Genomic DNA, 21,311 nt, shown 5'->3' with positions numbered 1-21,311 from the left:
TGCTGAGATCCGGCCGATTCAGTTGAATCGGAATGGCCATGGTGTCCTTCCGGACACGACAGTAGTCAACGCTAGAAATCAAAAGATAAAGAGTAGTTCTTTCAAATGAGTAAAAATAATAATTACTTTTTTGGGAAATCTAAGAGTTCTGGAGAGCCAAAGTTGAGCAATTTGTATGGAGATTTCACTTTTTTGCGCTCCGTCACGAAAGGGATATAATCAATTATGTAAAAGTATCGCCTAGGCAGAGCGTTCATGATTAACAAAAATTTTAATCATGATTAATCATTGATGATTAAAATTCTAATTTTGGTGATTATTGATTATGATTAATGATTAATTTGATTTTAAGGATGATTAAAGATTATGATTAATGATTAAAATTGGTTTTATCTGTGATTATTGATTATGATTAATGATTAAAAATGGCTCATTGATTAAAAATCATGATTGATCATGATTAATCAATCACAAAAAAAACTGGAAATGATTAAAATATATTTATTGTTTAACATGTTTTTGAAGTTTCAAAAGTAAAGGGTAACTCTGTCCGGGAGATTTTTGAAAAAAGAATCATAAGTTATATTATTTAAAACAGCATTTGAACCAATTTAAATTGGATCATATATTTTATATGATGAATCATTTTTGGTGATGAATGATTATTGATTGATTAGTATTTTTTCTTATGATTATGATTAGTGATTAATGATTAGATTGCAAAAACAGTGTGATTAAGATTAATGATTAACACTTATGTGGCCGGCAGGGTACCCGGGTACCTTTTTCAATTTCAAATCTCGATATTTTAATGGTTATTGAGACTAGGATGTTGGAACTCTGTTAGATCTTAGAACTCGTGAATATACATCTATTAATGGGGTTGACCGAATTTTAAAGTGAGGAGGGGCAGGGGGAGGGGCTCCTGCATTTTTTTATTACGTGGAAGGCCGGCAGGGTACCCGGGTACCCACGAAATTGAAATGATCATATCTCCGTTAATTTTTCATCGATTTTGGAAATTTTTAGCTCATTCAACTCAGAAACTCATCATCTATCGGGAAAATATTTGGTTAGACCGATCTAATCACCGTGGTTTTCGGAAAATTCATATTTTTGGGAGCATGTCCTTATACCATATTGAAACTCACATTATTAAGGCTAGGATACCTTAAAGTGTTTATGGTCAACCATGGCCCCACGGGAAGCGTGTTCCGAAATCACAGTTTCAAAGTCAACACGTTTTATGATTCCAGGCCGGTCAGATACAATATGCCAAAGCAATTTTACGATGCTTGGTACCGAAATTGCTACTAACCTACTGAAAATCCCGTATATTGTATTGTATAAAAACATGGATCCGGAAATCCGGATTTTCCGGTACCTATGGTGATCGGACCGGTCCAACCAAATACGATATCGATAGATAATGAGTTTCTGAGTTGAATGAGGCAAAAACTTTTAAAATCGGTGGAAAAATCGCTGAGAAATGATCATTTACATTTCGTGGGTACCCGGGTACCCTGCCGGCCTTCTACGGGTGTTTTTTTTGCTGGCCACACTACGGTTAATGATTAAATAAGATTTTTTTGTGATTATGATTAATGATTTTGATTAATCTTAATCATTAATCATTAATCATGATTAAATTTATGATTAATCATTAACGCTCTGCGCCTAGGATATGTAGAAAAACTTCTTCTAAAACCCAAAGCGATCCGATGTATTAATTAAAAAAAAAGTTATACCCTTGCAAATTTCTGCCAAAAATTAAGATTTTATTATTGATGTTATTTTTTACATGGGTAATTCTCGCTGAAAGTAGGCCGCCATTTACATTAAGTCTGGAATTTTAAATTTTTTCTTGTCTATTCGCTAGAAAATGATAAAAAAGGATGAAAACCACTTCGGTTTGGGTTAAATTGATGGACCCGTTGCTTGCCAAAGGGCTGACAAGGTGACAAAAATAAAAAAAATAGCATAAAAACTAGAATATGAACCAGAGACAATTAAAAACGGCCCACGTGACGCAGAAGGACTTGGTGCGTGGAAATGCAGATCGCTCAATTTCTTCGGGGGAACACCCGCATACTCTGTGATGTACTGAAAGACCATAGATTTGGAATCATGGCGCTGTCATATCCAAGGTGCGAACGTCTAGAGCTAATCATAATATCTACCAGAGCCACGGCAACACTAGCGAGCTAGAAACAGATTTTATCGTGCTGAAAGTCGTCATCAACATCATCATAGGAGACCTAAACGATCAAGAAGCCAGGAGGAGGAATTCGATTGGATATGTTCAGCGCCCACCAGCTGATAAAACAAAATGGCTTACGATTCATCGATTTTATCACCTCCTGGCTTAAGTAGCACCTTTTTCCAATATGTACAGCTTCCCTTATCGTGACCGGCTGTTCGGGTCCGTTTGAAGTTGATCATCAATATTAACTTCTTTTCTCGTTCAGCCTAGATAGCTGTGTAGTGTCGGTAGCGGTTGTCACAATTGGCTAAGAATAAAACTACGGACTGCCTGTTCTTGTGGTAAGAGTCCATTGAACAGGAGACCCTTAATTTATGGTGTGATGCGGCTATATGCTTACCGTGCCTAAGAATGAATCGTTAGGGGGTCTAATAAAATCCTAGCCTAGTACTAGGGCGCCCTCCACTGCATTCTGCCCTTACTGCGCTAACCGGAGCAATGCTGCAGTTGACCTTGTGTTTCTCCGAGATAATCTGCTATCCTTCTTAAGCCTTAACTGCGAGGCTCAATAAGGATAGGATTATTAGTATGTTGTTTATTAGCTTTAATTATAACCTTTATGGCTCTTCGCATTATGCGTTCTTCACAGTGTCCTCTGTGTATATTCGTCTTTGGCGTTCCTCAATCGATACCGAATTGGTTTTTATCGCTGTTCTTTTTTCGTGTGTTGTGATTGTAATAGTTTGATCGTGCCTAGTTTGGGTAGTGGCTACGGTTATGACAGCTCAGATCAATCTTTAGCATAAAAGAACAGCTTTGGTTCAAGAACCCTGCTTTTGTAGGGGGGATTTCTATGTAGATGTAATGCTTTAATTAACCCTCGAGCAGTCGCGTCTTTGACTACCTACAACGACGCCGCGCTCACGCTGTGTATCACAAGCGTGCATTTTTCATGGGGTGCGTGTACTCAGTACACGACGCGACCGCTCCCGGATTAACACCTATATGGTTGCGCATTTTGCGTTTGACCCGATGTTTGCTACTTTCCGTAAAATTCAAATGGCAATCTCGCGTGTCATGCCTCGAGCCCCAAAATGATTTATAAAACTGCTTGTTTGCAGCCTTGCTATTCCCAAATCTTGATGGGATATACTGTCAAGTTTATTCCGTAAGTGGATAATGCCTCGTATGAAAATCAGACCTCTTTCTTCTGAAATGATTAGAACGCTTTGTCGAGCATCACACCCGTGATGTTTTTTCTGGCAAACATGTCTCTCCATGGGAACCAACATGCTTACCAAAATGGAAAGTCCACTGTACACAATGTTGTTTACGATATCGGAAAAGCATTCATGCAAAAACAATTTTGTTTGGGTGTTTTCTTGGATCTCCAGGATACTTTTGAACACGTACCTTTCGATTCCATATTGGAAGCCGCACGGATTGAACTATCTATCTTTCAATGATTTCCAATTGGATTTATCAAATGCTCAAAAACCAACATCTCTTCTCGACATTATGTCAAGCAGCGATTAGGAAATTAAGTGTTTGTGGATGCCCCCATGCGAGAGTCTTGCCACCACTTTTAAGGAATCGCGTAGCAGAAACGCAATGTGGTTTTTCTACTTATGATTTTGTCCATTACAAGCCTCAACAGGCTGCTTCATTTGTATATCTTTGCTGAGAATCCGACTGTGGAACTTTGAATAATTTGACATGTAACTACCCAGTTTTTACGCAACTGCGTTTCCGAGTACTCGGTAAACACTTGATTAAGTGAAACTAACCTAAAAAGCCTAAATCTTCAGGATGTTCTGTTGTTCTGAACCCGTTGTGGCTATAGGCTTACTTTACGCTTTATGCGTTTGTTACAGTGCCCTTTTCAGGGCGCTGCGCTGTTTGAACCCACTGTGGTATGCTTATGCGATTATGTCGACCCTATTCCCTTTCCTTCTCTTTCCCTATCCCATCCCTTATTCCTCCCTTCCCTCTCCCTCAGGTAAATGATGAATAGGCTCGTATTCATGGCGATGGCACACATTTCCCAAATGGAGCAGAACGTGCCTCTGGAGCCGACCTACTGATACCTGATACCTTTTTCCAACACAGCTTCCCTTATCGTTACACCTGGAGATCACTACAATAGACGAAATCCCAAATCGACCACGTTCTAAATAACGGAATGTCTCCGACACTATCGACATCAGCTCAGGACCTATCCCGGTACTTCGATCTAGTTGACCTTCACTCACCCAATACTCTCGGTAATCAACAATATCCGGTATCGACGGCTGCCTCGGTACAACCTAGTGGGACTAATACAATCAAACAGGTTGGACGCGTTTTTGATTTGCTCCGTTAAAAGTAAGCCTCGACTCGTAAAGTGCAAAGAATCTCGACTGTAAAGTGCAAAGAATTTGATCACGTTTGGGTAAAACTACTCATTAATGATCAAATTCATATTTTGTCAGCAGTGTACTTCCCTCCGGAATATGCAAACAAAGAATCATATGAGACGTTTTTCAATTTTGCAGCTAGCATTATTTCTCAGTTTACGTCAGAGTCAAATGTTCACATATATGGTGATTTTAACCAAAAAGAAGCTAAATTCATTATTGATGACGAAAATGAGTCTATTTTGATACCTGTTGTAGGAAATAATGAAACACTCCATTCTCTATTTGACAGAAGCGCTGAAAACGGACTCAACCAAGTAAATAATGTAAAAAATCAAAACAATTGCTATTTGGATTTACTATTTACTAATATGTCAGAAGATTTCTGCGTATCTAAACCACATGCTCCTTTGTGGAAAAATGAAGTCTTCCAGACTGCAATTGAATACTCCTTATTCATTCATGAAAAAGTTACACCATTGGATAATAATTTGTCCGAACCATACTTTGACTTTAGGAATGCGAACTATGTTCTTTTAAAAAATGAATTAAACGGCATTAACTGGCAAGACTTATTACGTAATACTAAAATTGACCGAGCCGTGGATATTTTCTATCGAAACATATATAATATTCTGGAAAAAACAGTCCCAATTAAATACAAGAAAAAATCAAATACTAAATTCCCTGTGTGGTACAATAGGCAGATTATTAATTTAAGAAACAGAAAACAAAAAGCTCACAAAACATACAAAAGAAACAATACTTATGAAAACCTTTCGCTCTATCTTGGTATATGTGATCAACTTAATTTGGAAATGAGAAACGCACATGAAGAATATAATGCGTCAATAGAAAGTAACATTAAGTCAGATCCAAAGCGCTTCTATAATTATGTTAAACAAAAACAAAAATCAAACTTTTTTCCATCAAAAATGATGTTAGATAATGTAACCGACAACACATCAACCGAGATTAGTAACTTATTTGCTGATTTCTTTCAAAATAACTGTACATCTCATAATGATTCTGAGCGAGATTTCCAGTATTTTTCATATTTACCGCAACATGATGGTGACATTACTGTTTCTAGTTTACCTTTAAATCGAATTTTGAATGCGCTTGAATCCTTAGACTCATCGAAAGGTGCTGGGCCAGATGGCTTACCACCAGTGTTCCTAAAAAATCTAGCAAAAGAAATAGCGAAGCCATTATTTTGGCTGTTCAATTCATCTTTAGAAACAGGTATTCTTCCACCGGTATGGAAAGAATCCTTTCTAACCCCGATTTTCAAAAGTGGTAAAAAATCTGATATAAGCAACTATCGAGGGATTGCTATAATATCCTGTATCCCAAAACTGTTTGAGTCCATAATCAACGACAATGTATTCTCACAATTAATGCCATTAATAACACTAGTTTACAGCATTTTTGAACTCGGTAAGCTGATAATCATTTTTGGTGTAGAATCATGCCCTGAGTTCGAAAACGCGAAGGAAAAAAATTACAGTAGAGCGGAAATTTTTTCGACTTTCCATACAAGGTTGATAATTTGAAATCGATTTTTGTTCTATTTTTAAGCAAAGTCGCTCACTTCAAACATCTCATTCTTCGTAATCAATGCTCCGATTAAGCTGAAATTTTTACTGTAACTCGCCTACATATGATATGTCAAATAAACGTCGAGAAAGAATTTTTAGGTTGTTTTTTTCTTATTGAAAAAAAAATACATTTCTTCAAAAAATTTTGGGAATTTTGCTAAAATTAAAGAAGATTGTCCCTAAAACTCGTCAATATCTTGAATTTCATCAATCTGACGCAAAACCTGTATTCAGGTGATCGAATAGTATTGTATTCAGCTTTCAATTTATGGAAAAAGATTTAAAATTGGTTGAACAAAACGCAATATATTTGAATTTTAGTAAATTACATATTTTGAAAAATTACAAAACTCGATATTGAGCTAAAACTCAAAAACTGTTCTACTTTAAATTTTTTGAAGATCGGTTTCGAAATCAGCACTAAATTGTGCTTCAAAAATTTTGGTCGTTGACAGAAGTTCACGACTTTCGTTTTATTTTGTAAACTTGTGTAACTAATCAACAACACGGTTTTGTTAGAGGGCGGTCAACGGCAACTAATTTAGTAAATTTTGTAACATTCGCGCTAGATGTAATGGATAGAGAAAATTATGTTGAAGCTTTGTATACTGATTTTAGTAAAGCATTTGATAGAGTGGATATAAGTTTGTTACTTTTCAAGTTGTCTAAATTAGGATTCAACCCTAGGTTACTTAAATGGATCGAGTCTTACTTAACTGATAGAACTCAAAGAGTAAGATTTAAAGGAAACTTGTCTAAAATTGTAAACGTAACATCTGGTGTTCCACAAGGCTCACATCTAGGTCCATTGTTGTTTATTTTGTTTGTGAATGATATTGAATACGTTGTCAAGTATCTTCAAGTTTCTATATACGCAGACGATATGAAACTTTTCATGGAGATACGTAAAGCATCTGATCTCGAAATATTTCAAAATGAAATTGATATTTTCTTCAACTGATGTAGCAAAAATCTGTTGGAACTTAACGTTAAAAAATGCAATTCAATTACATTCACGAGAAAATTAAACATAACTCATAAAGTGGTAACTCTAGGTGAGAAAATTGTTGAAAGGCGTAATCTGGTAAGAGATCTAGGCGTTATTCTGGACTCGAATCTAACTTTTGTTGATCATTATAACAATATTACATATAAAGCAAGTAACATGCTCGGGTTCATCAAGCGATTTAGTTTTAATTTTAATGATCCTTATACAATTAAAACACTATATGTGACATACGTAAGACCTCTTCTAGAATATTGTAGTGTTGTTTGGGCTCCATATCAGGTTGCACACATTAACCGGATAGAGTCGATCCAAAAACAGTTTTTGTTGTTTGCTTTAAGGAAACTAGGCTGGGCTCACTTACCGCTACCATCTTATGCGGCACGGAGCATGTTGATTCATTTAGATAGCCTCGAAAATCGAAGAGATTTTGCCATGATTGCTTTTATAAATGATGTTATATCAAATAGAATATGCTCCCCCACAATATTGGAAAATTTGAATTTCTCTGCTCCCATTCGTTTATTAAGGAATAGAAACTTATTTTTAATTAATTACCACAGAACAGACTATGCAAAACATGGGCCATTGAATAGAATGATGTCTTGTTACAATACACATAGTGACAGAATTGGTATGACTATGAGTAGAGATATCCTTAAGAAGGCATTTTTTGAGACAAGTAGGGTTAGGTGATAGGTTTAAGCAACTATTGTAATATAGTATACATATAATTGTAAAGGTCTACAAATTGATTGACGACAATAAATAAATAAATAAATAAATAAATAAATGTCGCCTTAGCATACGCACAGAATCTTGTGGCAGTGTTGGCAGACGAGAACGAGCTCTATTAGGCCCTTAGGCCCTTTAAAAGGGTAGAGGTTCATCCATAGCTTTCAGAATCAATTGTCAGTGAACCATAAGACCATAAGCTAGAAACTTACAAAGTTGCTCTAATTATTTGTTTCCAGCAGAATCCAAACATGTCCAAGTGGAACATGAAGGGTGTTAATTAAAAATAAACCGACGTCTGAAAGTTGGTATAAATACAAGAAAAAAAATCTTCTATAAACATTGGATTTCGTTTCGATAACAAAACATGATTTGCCAGTCAACCAATATTCGAGCACAATAATTAACGACTCACACTTTACAAGTTGTGGGTACAACGTTGCATGTTAAGTGGGTCAGCGGATGCGTTACACTATACAAGAGCTTTTATCCCCTCGACACAATCACCCCGGGCTGTGTTCATTGCAATCTTAGGGAGGACGAATATCGTACGTTCAAACTAACAACTATAGTTTTTTGTTGAAACTGAAGATTGTCAGTAGCAAGCAGAAGCAGTGTACCGATACGTGAACAAATATCCAGATGTTTTTCTCTGTCTACATAGAACCATGGTAGTAGTGAAATAGTGCTCAGTAAACGTAGTCTAACCCCCACAACCTCAAATAGCCTTTTCAATCCGTACTCCACAATAGGTGACCCTGCACTGCACATTTTGTTCACGTAGCCCCTCAGCTTACCCGATAGCCAGCCAAATCTAAGACCTAGCTCGAGACCTAGGCAGACTCACCGAACGTCTGATTGACAGGATCGGAGTCGGGATGGAGCAGCAAAGTTTGTTGAAGGACATGAATAGAGACATGTCAGTAAAATGTCTGATCTTCGACAAGTGACCGCAGATATGCCGTCCGATCAACAGGGACGGAACGATACACGATAGAACTTCACGATAGGACTTCTTCCGACTTCGGTAATATTTTAACGAAATCTCAACCGTTAAGTTGTTTTTATCGGAAAATATCAGTAATGTTGGCAACATTTACCCAACTTCGTTAGAGTGTAGAGTTAGATAGATTCTATCACCAGGGCGAATGACTTTCGGGCGTTTGTTACATTCGGGTGTTTGTCATTCGGGCATTTGGAATTCGGGCAAATGGTTTTCGGGCGAATGTGACAGAACCAGGTAGATAGACGATAACATTTTACCCAAATTATGCATTTTTTACAGAATTTCGGTAAAAATCCATTACCAAACGCTCGGCAGTTGAGATTTCGGTAATAGTAGTTTACGCAACAAGGTGCAGAATGAAGATTTTTACAGCACGAGTCGTACATTTAGCCAACGAGGCTTGCCGAGTTGGATAATTACGACGAGTGCTGTAAAAATAGAGTTCCGCACCGAGTTGAGTACAACGTTTTTTGCAATTTCATAAATTATCGCTTGAGACTAGTTTTTGACAAAACTATTTCATCAAACTGCATACTGATGTCCATAGCCATGTTCAAGAAAGCCTGATCATAGCAGGTTATACTGTGGCACATTTTTCAAAACTGCGTCTAGAAAGCATCAAGAAGTTGATCAAAACTGAAAACAGTGCTGTAATGGTTCATTACCCAACGCAAATCAGTGCTGTAATGAATCATTACAGCACTGTTAACTTGGTGTGGGAAAGTAGGCCTTTTCCTGACAGATTTGAGTGAGGTAAAACATCCAATTACGATGAGAAATTGCTAAAAAGAATACCGAACGCGTTTGGCTGTGTGGACATCTGCACGTCATACTGACCTGCTTACTCTTACAGAAAATTTGACGTTTGAACGGAGCGGCACCGATCAAACATCAAAATAGGTCAAAGTCTTCTGTGAGAGTAAGCAGGCCAGCATAAATTCGTGCAGAAGTCCATTGAGACATTGTACTGCTATAAAAACTGCCTCATAACTGCAGTATACCAAAATGTGGTATCATTCCAAATCTAGGTGTTGGCCTCGGCGAGTTGTTTGTTTAGAATTGAGGCAGGCTTGAGACCCGACGGTATATTAAGGGATGGATATTGTCAAGCTCATTTATCTCGGAAACCAGCTTAGGGCTGATCACGTCGCTCGGATGTCGAAACAATTACATGCGATAGGGACCTAAAAATGATTGGTCCAGTAGAGTAGCATGATTTTTGGTGTATTTAGATTTACAAATGATGCAATGAAGTTCAACAAGTAAGAAAGTACGACACAAAAAGCTTCTTATGCCATTTTTCTAAATGGTAAACAATAAACTTCAAAAAAAATCACTTGTTACAATCACACATGGACCAACTATGAAAACAAGTTTTTGAGCAGCTAAACTATTATCCATTGCAATGTGCTACCTGTTCCCATTCTTCGTGGTTGCCAAACGAATTTGAAATCCAACTTGAAAAATTTCTATTGACGATTTGTCATCAACTGCTTGAAGAATTATAAATTCACTTTGTCACTTAGTATTATGTTGAACAACCACCGGATCACTTTCAAATTCGCGAAGAATATTTCCAATTTGTTTCAGATCATAGAATACATATCTTCTCTAAAGGATGATGAACTTCACAAACGACACTAATATCCCGACGCAACCGTTCCGATACGTTTTGCCACACTACTGGAAGGTAGAACCGATTGGTGTCACTTGCTCGATTGTTCCTGATCAACTGACTCCGGCTGTCCAGATTTCCCGCAATGGCACAGCCAGAAACGGTAGAAGCTGATTACCGACTGATGCTGTATTGACTTCATCACAATTCACATTTGCTACAGTTACCACTGGCATCAGCCAGCGACTCACTTCAACCGGAACGCCAGGCTCTCTTCCCACCCTCAACCGGCTCTATAGCCAACAACACCACACCATCCAAAAACCGCTTTTCACCTCATCATGTCGACTTTTTCATTTGCCAGAGCGAACCGAGCATTCTCCCCCTCTGCAGTCAGAGCTGTATCCTTGCTCTCGAATCCTTATGTTCATGCTCACATCCCGCGTCATCGCTTTGCCGCTGACTGGGCGCATCTACACAAAATCCAACACCAGTCAGTCATTTTCCGTGTTTCCTCTCCCATCTGACCCACCGCAACACCGATGTCACTTTTCCCATTCCACGCTCAAACGACCGACCGAAAGGATGATGCCAAAGTCCTTATGGCACACTCCGACGAGCTGCTGTTCAAGCCAACCGCAGCATCCGATCCGACCAGTCAGCCAACCTCGGCAGCCCGTGATAAGGTACTGCTCCCAACTTCTTCTTTTTTGACTACTCAAAGTTGCAACTTTGACGCGTGCATAAAAAATAAAACATGTGACATTCATGTTGTACATACCACGGCGCGGCAGGAGGCGTGGCCACGGCAGTTGATGTTCTCCATGCTGTGATTTTCACCTGGCAAGGACTCTCTCGCCGGGGCGGAGCGTGTTCTCTTTAGTTTTACGTTACTACGCTCATTCATTCATTCATTCATGGCGTGCAATTGAATCGTAAACGGTTCACCCACACAGAAACAGAGTACGCTACTGGGGTTGCACGGACACTAGCGTGGAAAGGACTCTCGTTTGCACGTACTGCGTACAGTGGATATGTAAAGATACAAGGTAGGTTCAATATGCCATGGATGAACGGGACGTATGAAAACAATCTGGTCAATTTTTTGGCTTTCGACACTCCATTGTGTAGCTTTGGGTTGCCTTTTCAAGGAAGGGTATGACTGCAGGATTGCTACCGAGGGTGAAAGGTTAAAGTGAAGTACTTGAGTAGCAGGTTCTGCGAAGGCCAAGCATACTTTAACATACTTAGAGAAAGGATACTAATTAAGCTATTTTAGCTTAGAAGAATGTCTTGGGAATTTGATTTTTTACTTATTTGTTTATTCCAAACCAGCATCACATGGTCAAAACAAAGAAGAAATCATTTTTGCATTTTTATAACTTTCTCAATACTATGTTAGCTTGGGAAGCCAAAGCATCCAAGGCTGTTACGATGTTCTTAAAAATATCTGAGTTACTAATTTGTAATCTAGGGTATATGTACCATACCTTGGTCTAATATGCAAGCCGCTTTGACCATTTTGACCATAAATCGTGAATTAATAGCACTAGAAATAATATGTTGACCTTATCACGTATTCTAGACAATGCATGTTTCACCACTTGGAAGTAAACTAACGTAAATATTCAAGAGCTTGCGTAATAACGTTGAAAAGATTCGATGCGATGAAATGGAATGTTGGTCTACGGTACAAAAGTTGGCCTATTGCTTTCCGAGCGCTAAAACCACTTATCCTCTCATTTTTTTTTTCAATATTACTGCTGAAGTATTATCACTGTTTGTTCACCAATCTTACTATCAAATTACATTTTCGGAGTCAAATTGAGCATGAGCATGAGCATGAGCATGATTGACCGCCCGCGGTTGCTCCTCTGTTATTACAAGGACAACTGCATTTACACAAAAAACCAACAGATGATGCTTGGGATTAGCTTTCTCTTCATTGTGTAAATGCTGGAATCCCAATACTTTTCAATAAGCAATACCAGCGCCGGCCGCGTCCGAATGCAGGTCAATTGAGGATAGGGAAGGAAGTGATGACGTGATTCTCGCTTAGGCCAATAACCGAGGAATTCTCTGCGTTACTACGAGAAATCACTAGGAGTTTGGACAGGGAAATGGAGATGTGTTGAGGATATTGTCGTGGTAAACGAGTGTAATGTTTTGAATCGCGATTAATAATGCGCTCGCGAAGAAATACCCTTCTAAACCTTGGACGACGAACGCGATCTTTTGTGCCTCAAAACTCACCCTACATAAGTTATTCATTCGCAACTAAGGAGAACACAGTGCTTAACACCGACGCATCTGTAGTTTGCGTTTCGGCACGAGACAATGCTGAACGCGATCAATTCACAAGTATTAACCAAATAACACGTGATAAATAAATCAGAAAGATCTTACCGCATGGTTCGCCGTCTATTTTTTACCGACCCTCTCTTTTTCCAGAAATTCATGCAATCTTTATTTGAGTCAAAACATTTATTCATTTGGACTAAAATATTACAAATGTCGACACCGAAGATGACGAACCATTCAAATTTTTGTGTTCATGCAAAAAATTAAAGAAAATTATTTATTATCAACTAAATGTGCATTTGGAACTAGCGCCGACACATGACGTGACGAACTTTTCAATATTTGTTAGATAAATACACAAAAACCAGAGCTGCAGCATCTTCCACTAACTGGCCTCGAAATTGCACTGAACTGCTACAACAACACACGGGTACGACGATGTGCACATTCAAATTGTCGACGACAACGCGCCCGATCCGAATGAAAAAAAAGCGGCACTTCCTTTGCCTCCAAAAACACACTAAACCGCCTCGTGCGAAGATGAGTACGCACACAGAACGACGACGCGATGCAACGACGAACCAAGACGGACTCTCATGCAACCTTTACTATTGAGTCAAAACATTTATTCATTTTGACTAAAATATTACAAATGTTGACACCGAAGATGACAAACCATTCAAATGTTTGTGTAAATGCAAAAAATGAAAGAAACATATTTATTATCATATTTATTATCAACTGGGTACTAACGCCGACACATGACGTGACGAACTTTTCAATATTTGTTAGATAAATACACAAAAACCAGAGCAGAATTGTATAATTCCTTCAGCATTAATTATTATTATTATTATCATGATAAAATGGAAAGAGCTCACCAATAAACATCCTTCGAAGTGTCCAGTGCGTATGTGCTACAGCATCTTCCACTAACTGGCCTCTTCTCCGAAATCACACTGAACCGCTACAACTACACACGGGTACGACGATGTGGACATTCAAATTGACGACGACGACGACGCAGCCGGTCTTCACTTTGCCTCAAAAATCACTTTTTCACTTTGCCTCGAAAAACACTCTAAACCGCCCCGTACGCAGATGAGCACAGCCAAATCTGCGACGACGACGACGCGGCAGGCCCAAATGAAAAAAATGGCCTCTTCACTTTGCCTCCAAAATCACGAAGATGAGCACAGTCAAATAGACGACGACGACGGACGATCCGAATGAAAACGCGGCCTCAATTACATTTTCGGAGTCAAATTTCCACAAAACTATAAATAAATAAATGCAGTTCTTTCCTAATTGTTACGAAAACAACGCAACCCAACTAATGTGTAATATTTATACAGTCACCGCACACAAAATCTTTCTTCCTGTTATGAACGCAATGTCGTTAACGTTACTTTATCGATGTTTTTGACGTCACTTTACTAATGAGCCAAGATTTGGGTACATAGTGAAAAAAATGTCCTCAATATATGGCCCACATTTAATTTGTAAAATAGTTATTATTCGTTGAAAACAAAAGTTCAAAATAGCGTCTTTAAGCGTTGCATCAAATGTTCAGTTATCGAAAAGTCAATTCGAAATGTCCCAGAAACATGCCAGTTATGATCATGCGTATAGAGTACCCACTAAGCCGAAGAATCATGGCGTCTACATGAGCATGAGCATGAACATGAGCATAGATGACCGTACAATTCGTAGTTGCTACTCCGTGATTGACCAGAACAATCGAATTGCACAAGGAACCAACAAACGGAGCTTGGGAGTAGCTACCGCTCTCAATGTGCACAGTTCGAGAATTCCAAACTTTATTAGTTATTAACGGCTCCGGCCACGTCCCTACGGTCATCGAGGAAGGCAAGGAATGTTAGTGTGACGTACGTTGCTACTAGAGACCGAGATCACCTCATCTTCTCCACGACTGGTCACGGGAAGCAGTTTTTGTTAGTGGGGAGTGTGGGAGTTGACAACACGTCTACCTCGCCACATCTAATCATCTTGCTGACGACTACGACCAACCATACCTTTTGCAGTGGGCGACTGCCAACTGGTCGGGGTTCTGCTAAACCGAACCAAAGACCATTTTTTGAAAAAAATGAGTTTTGTTAACCATTGGATGAAGAATATGATGATCTACTTTCAGTGTAAAAACCCAGTAATTCTTACAGCTCTACGTGGAGTAAATTCAAAATTTCTGTTTGGCAGAACGTACAAAAAATGAAATTGCACCCAGCCAGAGTGAACTGTAAACCATTTCATAGAATCAGCGAAATATTTTAGTATTGATCTAAATGATGAACATTTCAAGTTTTCCTCATCGCCGTCAGATTTCTAACTTCTAATCGACTCATAGTAACAATCTGTGAGAGAATTGAACACGTAATTAGAAATACGGGTGTTGGAGGATCAAATTATGCGTCGATGAACCTGATCGCCGTTTTTCCAAATCACATTCAGCCAGAGTGAACCAAATCCACTGCATTTAAGAATCAATTTATTCTCAATAATTCAAAAATCAACTGGTTTTGAATACCTACGTTATGTTAATACACCTTATACTGATACTTTAACACAGGAGCCGTCATTGAACAACAAGGATAATAAGAATAATAAAGGTTGAAAAATCAAACACTTGGTTCGCTTTGGCTGATCGAAAAATGGCGTTTTCACGAAAACCATCCTTGAGAAGAATGTTTAGAACTTGATTCTGACTTAACGACTGACCTTCAGCTAGGTAAAATGACCTAGAGGTAACGCGCTTGGTTGTCACTCAAATGATCTAAGTTCGAATCTCTTTCCTATTTTTGAAATTTGTTTTGTCTTGGTTCACTTTGGCAGAACATTTTCATGGTTTTCTTCGACCAGCAAAAATTTGAAGTACACAAATTGCTCCACTTTCACATCTCAGGACCTCTGGACATGCAAGGACATCATTTGACATAATCACTCTTGCTATGTACCTGCACAATGCACAGCCTATGAAAAAAACATGGGTGGAAATTGCCGAGCAGGGAGGGCTTCCGCCGTTCATATTTCAAACTATTTTGAGACCTCCTTGCTACTATACTATACGCGTCCTCTCTGATTCATGTTAAGGATTGTGGAGTGATATCGACTTCAATTTCAGACGATGAAAAATCGAGATTTTTTTTCACAATCCGACTGGTTTTCTCTGAAACAAAGAAACACAGTCAGCCACACTGAACTATATACCATATTCCAATGTTTTTGTTCAGCCAGAGTGAACTGAGTGCAAAGTGCTGAGAAATTAAATGTAATTAAATCAATGATTTCAAATAATTTAGATGCATTCTTCATCTCTGATGGTTAATAAAGGCTTGTAAGCTACATGTGTGCGGAAAAGTTTCAAATTATCTTAGCTGTTGTTTACCGTCAAGGCACCATTCACCGTGGATCTAAGAGGATTCGGGGCAAATAAGGGCTGTCATTTGGCACCAGTCTTATAAACATTGTTGGTGCCGCTTTTAATTGCCTTCATTATAGGTTAAAATTAAAACAATATCCACAGAAGTAGAAAATTTTCCACAAAATTTGGTGATATAGTACAATTAGTAAAGGGTAGTAGGGTCGTCTAATTCCGTGGTAGGTCACCATTCACCGTGGTAGTAGGGACCCATTCACCGTGTATGAGAAATTTTATTCTACTTTGTTTAAAAATGATCAAAACAACCCAGCCAAGGGATTTTTTTTCGTTTAAATTCATTTCAAGTAATAACTTGCAAGATTTTATTAGAAAAACGAATGTTCAAAATTTCGATTTTTTCTAGATATATGGGACAATATGGGGCACGGTGAATGGAGACCATTGATTTTTAGGGTACCCATTTACCGTGCCTTTTTGTTTCAATTAAAAAGTACGAGTAATCGTACTTTCTTGTTAAACTTACTTCGGTAATGCAAAATACATACCTGATATGCGAATTTAATTGCTTCTTGGTAAAATAAAAACGTTACTACATTTAGCTTATCGCTTAAATCACCTTAGCGCAGTTTTCGTTTTTTCACTATGAATACAGTGAACGAGCAGAAACCCGCTTCATGTAAACACACTTTAGTGTCAAAATGATATTTTTAAATGTTTCTAACGAGCGTTTTGACATGGTAACAATAGATTAGTGGTGTATTGGTGAAATTGAAGGGAAATTGTCATATCATTCTATCATAATGGTAAGTTTCCAGTTCCCAAGTAGAGCGCTCAAGTAAAATTCCTCCTTTTTCCGTAAGTAATTTTGACATTTGTTTAACCGACAGCATTTTTACGAAACGATGCTGTAAGAAGGATGTGAAGAAAAGGGCACTGCATACGGCGATTGCTAGGTAAATTTTTCGTTGTTCGTGTGGCGTTTCGTGACCTTGTTGTTTACGATTTGGACTTAGAGAAATTTTGTTCGTTTCCTCAGGAAGTGTGATTGAAATTTAAATTTAATTTTTGCGCGCGTATGGGGAAAATCCAGATAGTGAGATTTCAACGCCACGGTGTCAAAATCTTGATTTTTATCAAACTTTCATGTACCTCGGATTTTTCTTCGGAAATTGTTAGTATTTGGGCTATATATTCATAATCGGAAGACGAGAAAATATTTTATCGGTGAAAATTTTCCCATACATTTTGTATGGGACGTTTTTTTGGTTAAAATCAGTATTTAATTAATTTTAGTATGGAAAATAGCCAAAAACTTAGATAAATCAAAATTTCCCCGATGGAATATTTTAAAACTTTCCAATTATAAAGTATAGCCAAAATGCTGACTTTCTGTGAAGAAAGATCCGAGGTACATGAAAGTTCGATAATAACCGAAATTTTGACACCGTGCAACGGAGTTCCAAGGGAAATGCTAATGAGAGACGCTGGGATTCTGAGGGAACTTTTAATGGGTGTGTGAAGAATTAGCCTAAGTTAAAATTCACAAATAAAAAGAAATTAAAAAAAAACTTTTAATGGTATTACAGCGACAACTATGGTTGGATACTAATTATAAATTCTGCAATATTGGAGTTTGGACTACGGTGGGAGGAATTCGGCTGGGACTCTGACGGTTACCTTGTGGAGTTTTAGATGAAATACGAGGTAGGACAAAGCTTCACGGGGAATTTAATGAAGAACCACGAAAGATTCTTTGTGATGAATCCTTTGGCATTCCGTACGAAGGTTTTTCTTTGGGGTTTCACAGAAAGTCCTCTTGAATTTCTTCCAGATGTTCCACCGAAAAATCCACCTGAAGTTCGCAGGGGATTCTTAGAAAATGTCTCTGAGATTTTCATTAGAAGTTCTACAAAAAATCCCTCCGCGAGTTTCTTCTAATTCAGGATTTATTTATTTTGTTTTTTTTTATTTTGGGATCTTCTAGGAGTTCCTTCAGGATTTTCTCCAGAGGTGTTTTCTAAGATTCTACCAGGAGTTTTTTCGAACTATTCTACAATAATTTCATCCGGGATTTCTTAAGTATTTTTTATCCGGGGTTCACTCAGATATTTATTCGGAGATTGCCGCAGGAATTCCTTCCGGGATCATTTCAGGAATTCCTTCTAGGATTTCTATAGGAATTCATTCTTAGATTCGTCCTGGAGTTCTTTCAGTGATTCTTCCAGGATTTCTTTCTAAGATACAACTTTTTGAGATTCATCTGGGTTTTCTCTGGACGTTTCTCATGTGAATTCTCAAAGAATTTCTTTTGTAATTCCTCTAGCTTCTTCCGGGATTCCTCCAGGAACTCCTTCTAGGTTTCCTCTAGGAGTAAATTTATGGGTTCCTCTCATAGTTTCTTCTGGTATTTTTCCAGGATTTTCTTCTAAGATTACACCAGGGGTGGCATCAGAGACCTCTCCAGAAATTTTACCCGGGGTATCTTCCGGGAATTTTCAAAAGTTCTTTCCGGAATTTCTTCAGAACTTCCAGACTCCTGGAAAAAAAGTCAAGGTTCTTCCAGGAGTTTCTTCTAAGATTTGTCCAATAATTTATTCAGGATATCCTTCCGGGATTCCTCCAAGAAATTCTACTGGGATTCCTTGCAGATTACATAATTTGGAATTCATTCTGGAAGTTTCTTAAATTTTGCTCATGGAAATACTCCAGAAGTTTTTTTTTATTCTTTATGGAAGTACTCCAAGACTTGCTCTTGAGTTCCTTATAAAAGTCCTCCAACAGCTTTTTAAGGAATATCTCCAGCAGTTTTGCAGGGAATATCTACACGAGCGATTTCAGAGATTCTTTCAATAGTTTCTTCCCAGATAAAAATCTGAAGACATTCCAAAAGGTTCTGGAGAAATCATAAAAAAAAACTCGTGAAAGAATCCCTGAAAGAACTTCTAGAATAATTTCATATGAATCTTCTGGAGGAATCTCGGAAGGAATTTCTAGAGAATTCCATGAAGGAACCTCTGAAGGAATCCCGTATGGAGTTACAGGAGTAATCCTGGAGAGAACTCCTGGAAGTTCTGAACAAATCCTAATCAAATTGCTGGAATCATATCTGAGGGAACTCCCTTAGGTATCCCAGAAAGAACTCCAGGAGCAATCCTGAATTAATTTCGAGAGAGATCTAGGATGGAATTTCTGGAGGAATCCCAAGCAGAAATTCTGAGGGAATCCCAGAGCAATTCTCGTGGGGATCTCGGAACGAATTATTGGAATTCAGAAAGATTTCATAATAAAATGGTAAATGACTAATTTTTTACCAGGAATAGTGTATTACGTAAAGCTAATACTATACAAATTTCATCAAAATCGGATGAATATTGGTGGAGATATCGTTGAAACAAGAATTTTGCCATTTGAGAAGTTTCTTCACCGTTATAGCTCTAGATTCAAAAATACTGAACCGATTTCAATCAAAACTGTTCTGTACGTAAAGTATACATGTAGAAATATTGTGTAAAAATTTCATTCAATTTGATCTAGCCGTAATAAAGTTATAGCCGTGTATGTGGCACAAAGTCACAATAATCAAAAATGTTTTTTTTTGTATCGTGACATTCACACAGTTATAACTTGAAAAGTTTTCAAGCAATTTGGCTAAGAACAGTTTTTATAATGGTTTTACAGTTTCAAATGCTAATAAAAATCGGAACAGTCATGACAGTTGTACAAACAAAATAGTACACATGGAATAAAATGTTTAAAATGTACCTAAAATATGCCTTGAAGCGATTTTAGTTTTGAATACTAGAAAAACGTATTGAACCGATTTTAAGATTTTTTTCACCAGTTTATTGATACTCTGTTAAGAACTTCGAGTCAAATTTTCAGACGTCTTGACGAGTTACATCAAAATTATAGCCTTTACAATTTTTAAAACGGATGAAAAAATTTGCTAAAATCTAATTTTATGATATTAACAATATCTGCGCCAATACCAAACTGAATTTGTTGTTATTGTTATGGTATAAGCTACACATTATATATTATTCCTGATCAAAAAAATATTTGATTTTGTGAACGCAATCAAAAGCCATACATTATTTTCTGTGTCCAAATGTCATCGAATACAGTCTTTACTTCTCATGGTTCTAGTGCACCATAGAACATTTTATTCAACAAACGGAATGAAATGATTATGATGCAACAGTTTTTAGAATCATTGTCTCCTCATCAGCTAAACTCAAATGCTATTTACTTTTTTCAATAATCGAACTATTTATAAACAATTCAGTTTTGGGGTGTCTTAATTTAAACTACGTAACGGCAAATTATTCAACCTCACGAAATTCAATCTCGTGTTCAGATGCAGCCATGCTGAGGGACGACGGAGCACACATTATAGAGCGACACGGCTAAATACTATAATGCACACTGTGAACGCGCAGGCGCGAAAGAAGAAACACAAAGAAAGAGAAATGTCCCTTTTACTCACGGAATAATACATCGGCATATTATTCCGTACGGAAAATCAACAACATGACTGACAGTGCCATCTGTCGGCAAATCTTTCTGGCTGTGAATTACTTATCAACTGCGAACGCCTAAGTAATTTTGATTGCAAAAGTTTTACGTGAGCATTACTTGTCCTATCCTTTTACACAGTACTTATCAGGTGGAAACCAGCCATAATGGAAATAATGAAAAAATATTCGAAGGCACACCGTGAATGGAGCCCCCACGGTGAATGGCGCCTTGACGGTATTTGTAAGTTGTTGAATTTTAAACTTAATTATCTCGGAATAAACTTTTTGGCGCTTGGTTCGGTTTAGCAGAACCCCGGCCAACTGTATAAATAAAACAAGAACAAAAGCGCGCCGTGGCAGCGCAGAGCATTTTCAGCGTGCGAAAAAGCCGGAAAGGATAGAGAATTGTGCGTTCAAGTCGGCGTGGGCTCGTCGCGAGTAAAAATCCGGTCAAGTGATTTTTCACGCTAGTGGCAAAATGGCGGATAGTGCCAAAGTTTCATTCCTGAAGTTGGGCTCGAGCAACTGGGGCTC

At 37.9% G+C, this 21,311-nt stretch overlaps 1 protein-coding gene across 1 annotated transcript in view; it reads right to left on the bottom strand.

Annotated features, from left to right (window-relative positions):
* LOC109400999 (protein dissatisfaction) overlaps positions 1-11,636 on the bottom strand; it is a 121,112-nt gene extending 109,476 nt beyond the window's left edge. The window contains exon 1 of the mRNA XM_062851359.1: positions 10,362-11,636. Coding sequence (XP_062707343.1) covers positions 10,362-10,371 — 10 coding nt within the window. The 5' untranslated portion in view covers positions 10,372-11,636. The remainder of the gene's footprint in view (positions 1-10,361) is intronic.
* Between the last annotated feature and the right edge of the window lie 9,675 nt (positions 11,637-21,311).

The sequence above is a fragment of the Aedes albopictus genome, chromosome 2 (assembly GCF_035046485.1).
Source record: "Aedes albopictus strain Foshan chromosome 2, AalbF5, whole genome shotgun sequence".
NCBI lineage: Eukaryota > Metazoa > Arthropoda > Insecta > Diptera > Culicidae > Aedes > Aedes albopictus.
The sequence above is the reverse complement of the archived record's forward strand: the minus strand, read 5'-3'. Positions and strand labels throughout refer to the sequence as shown.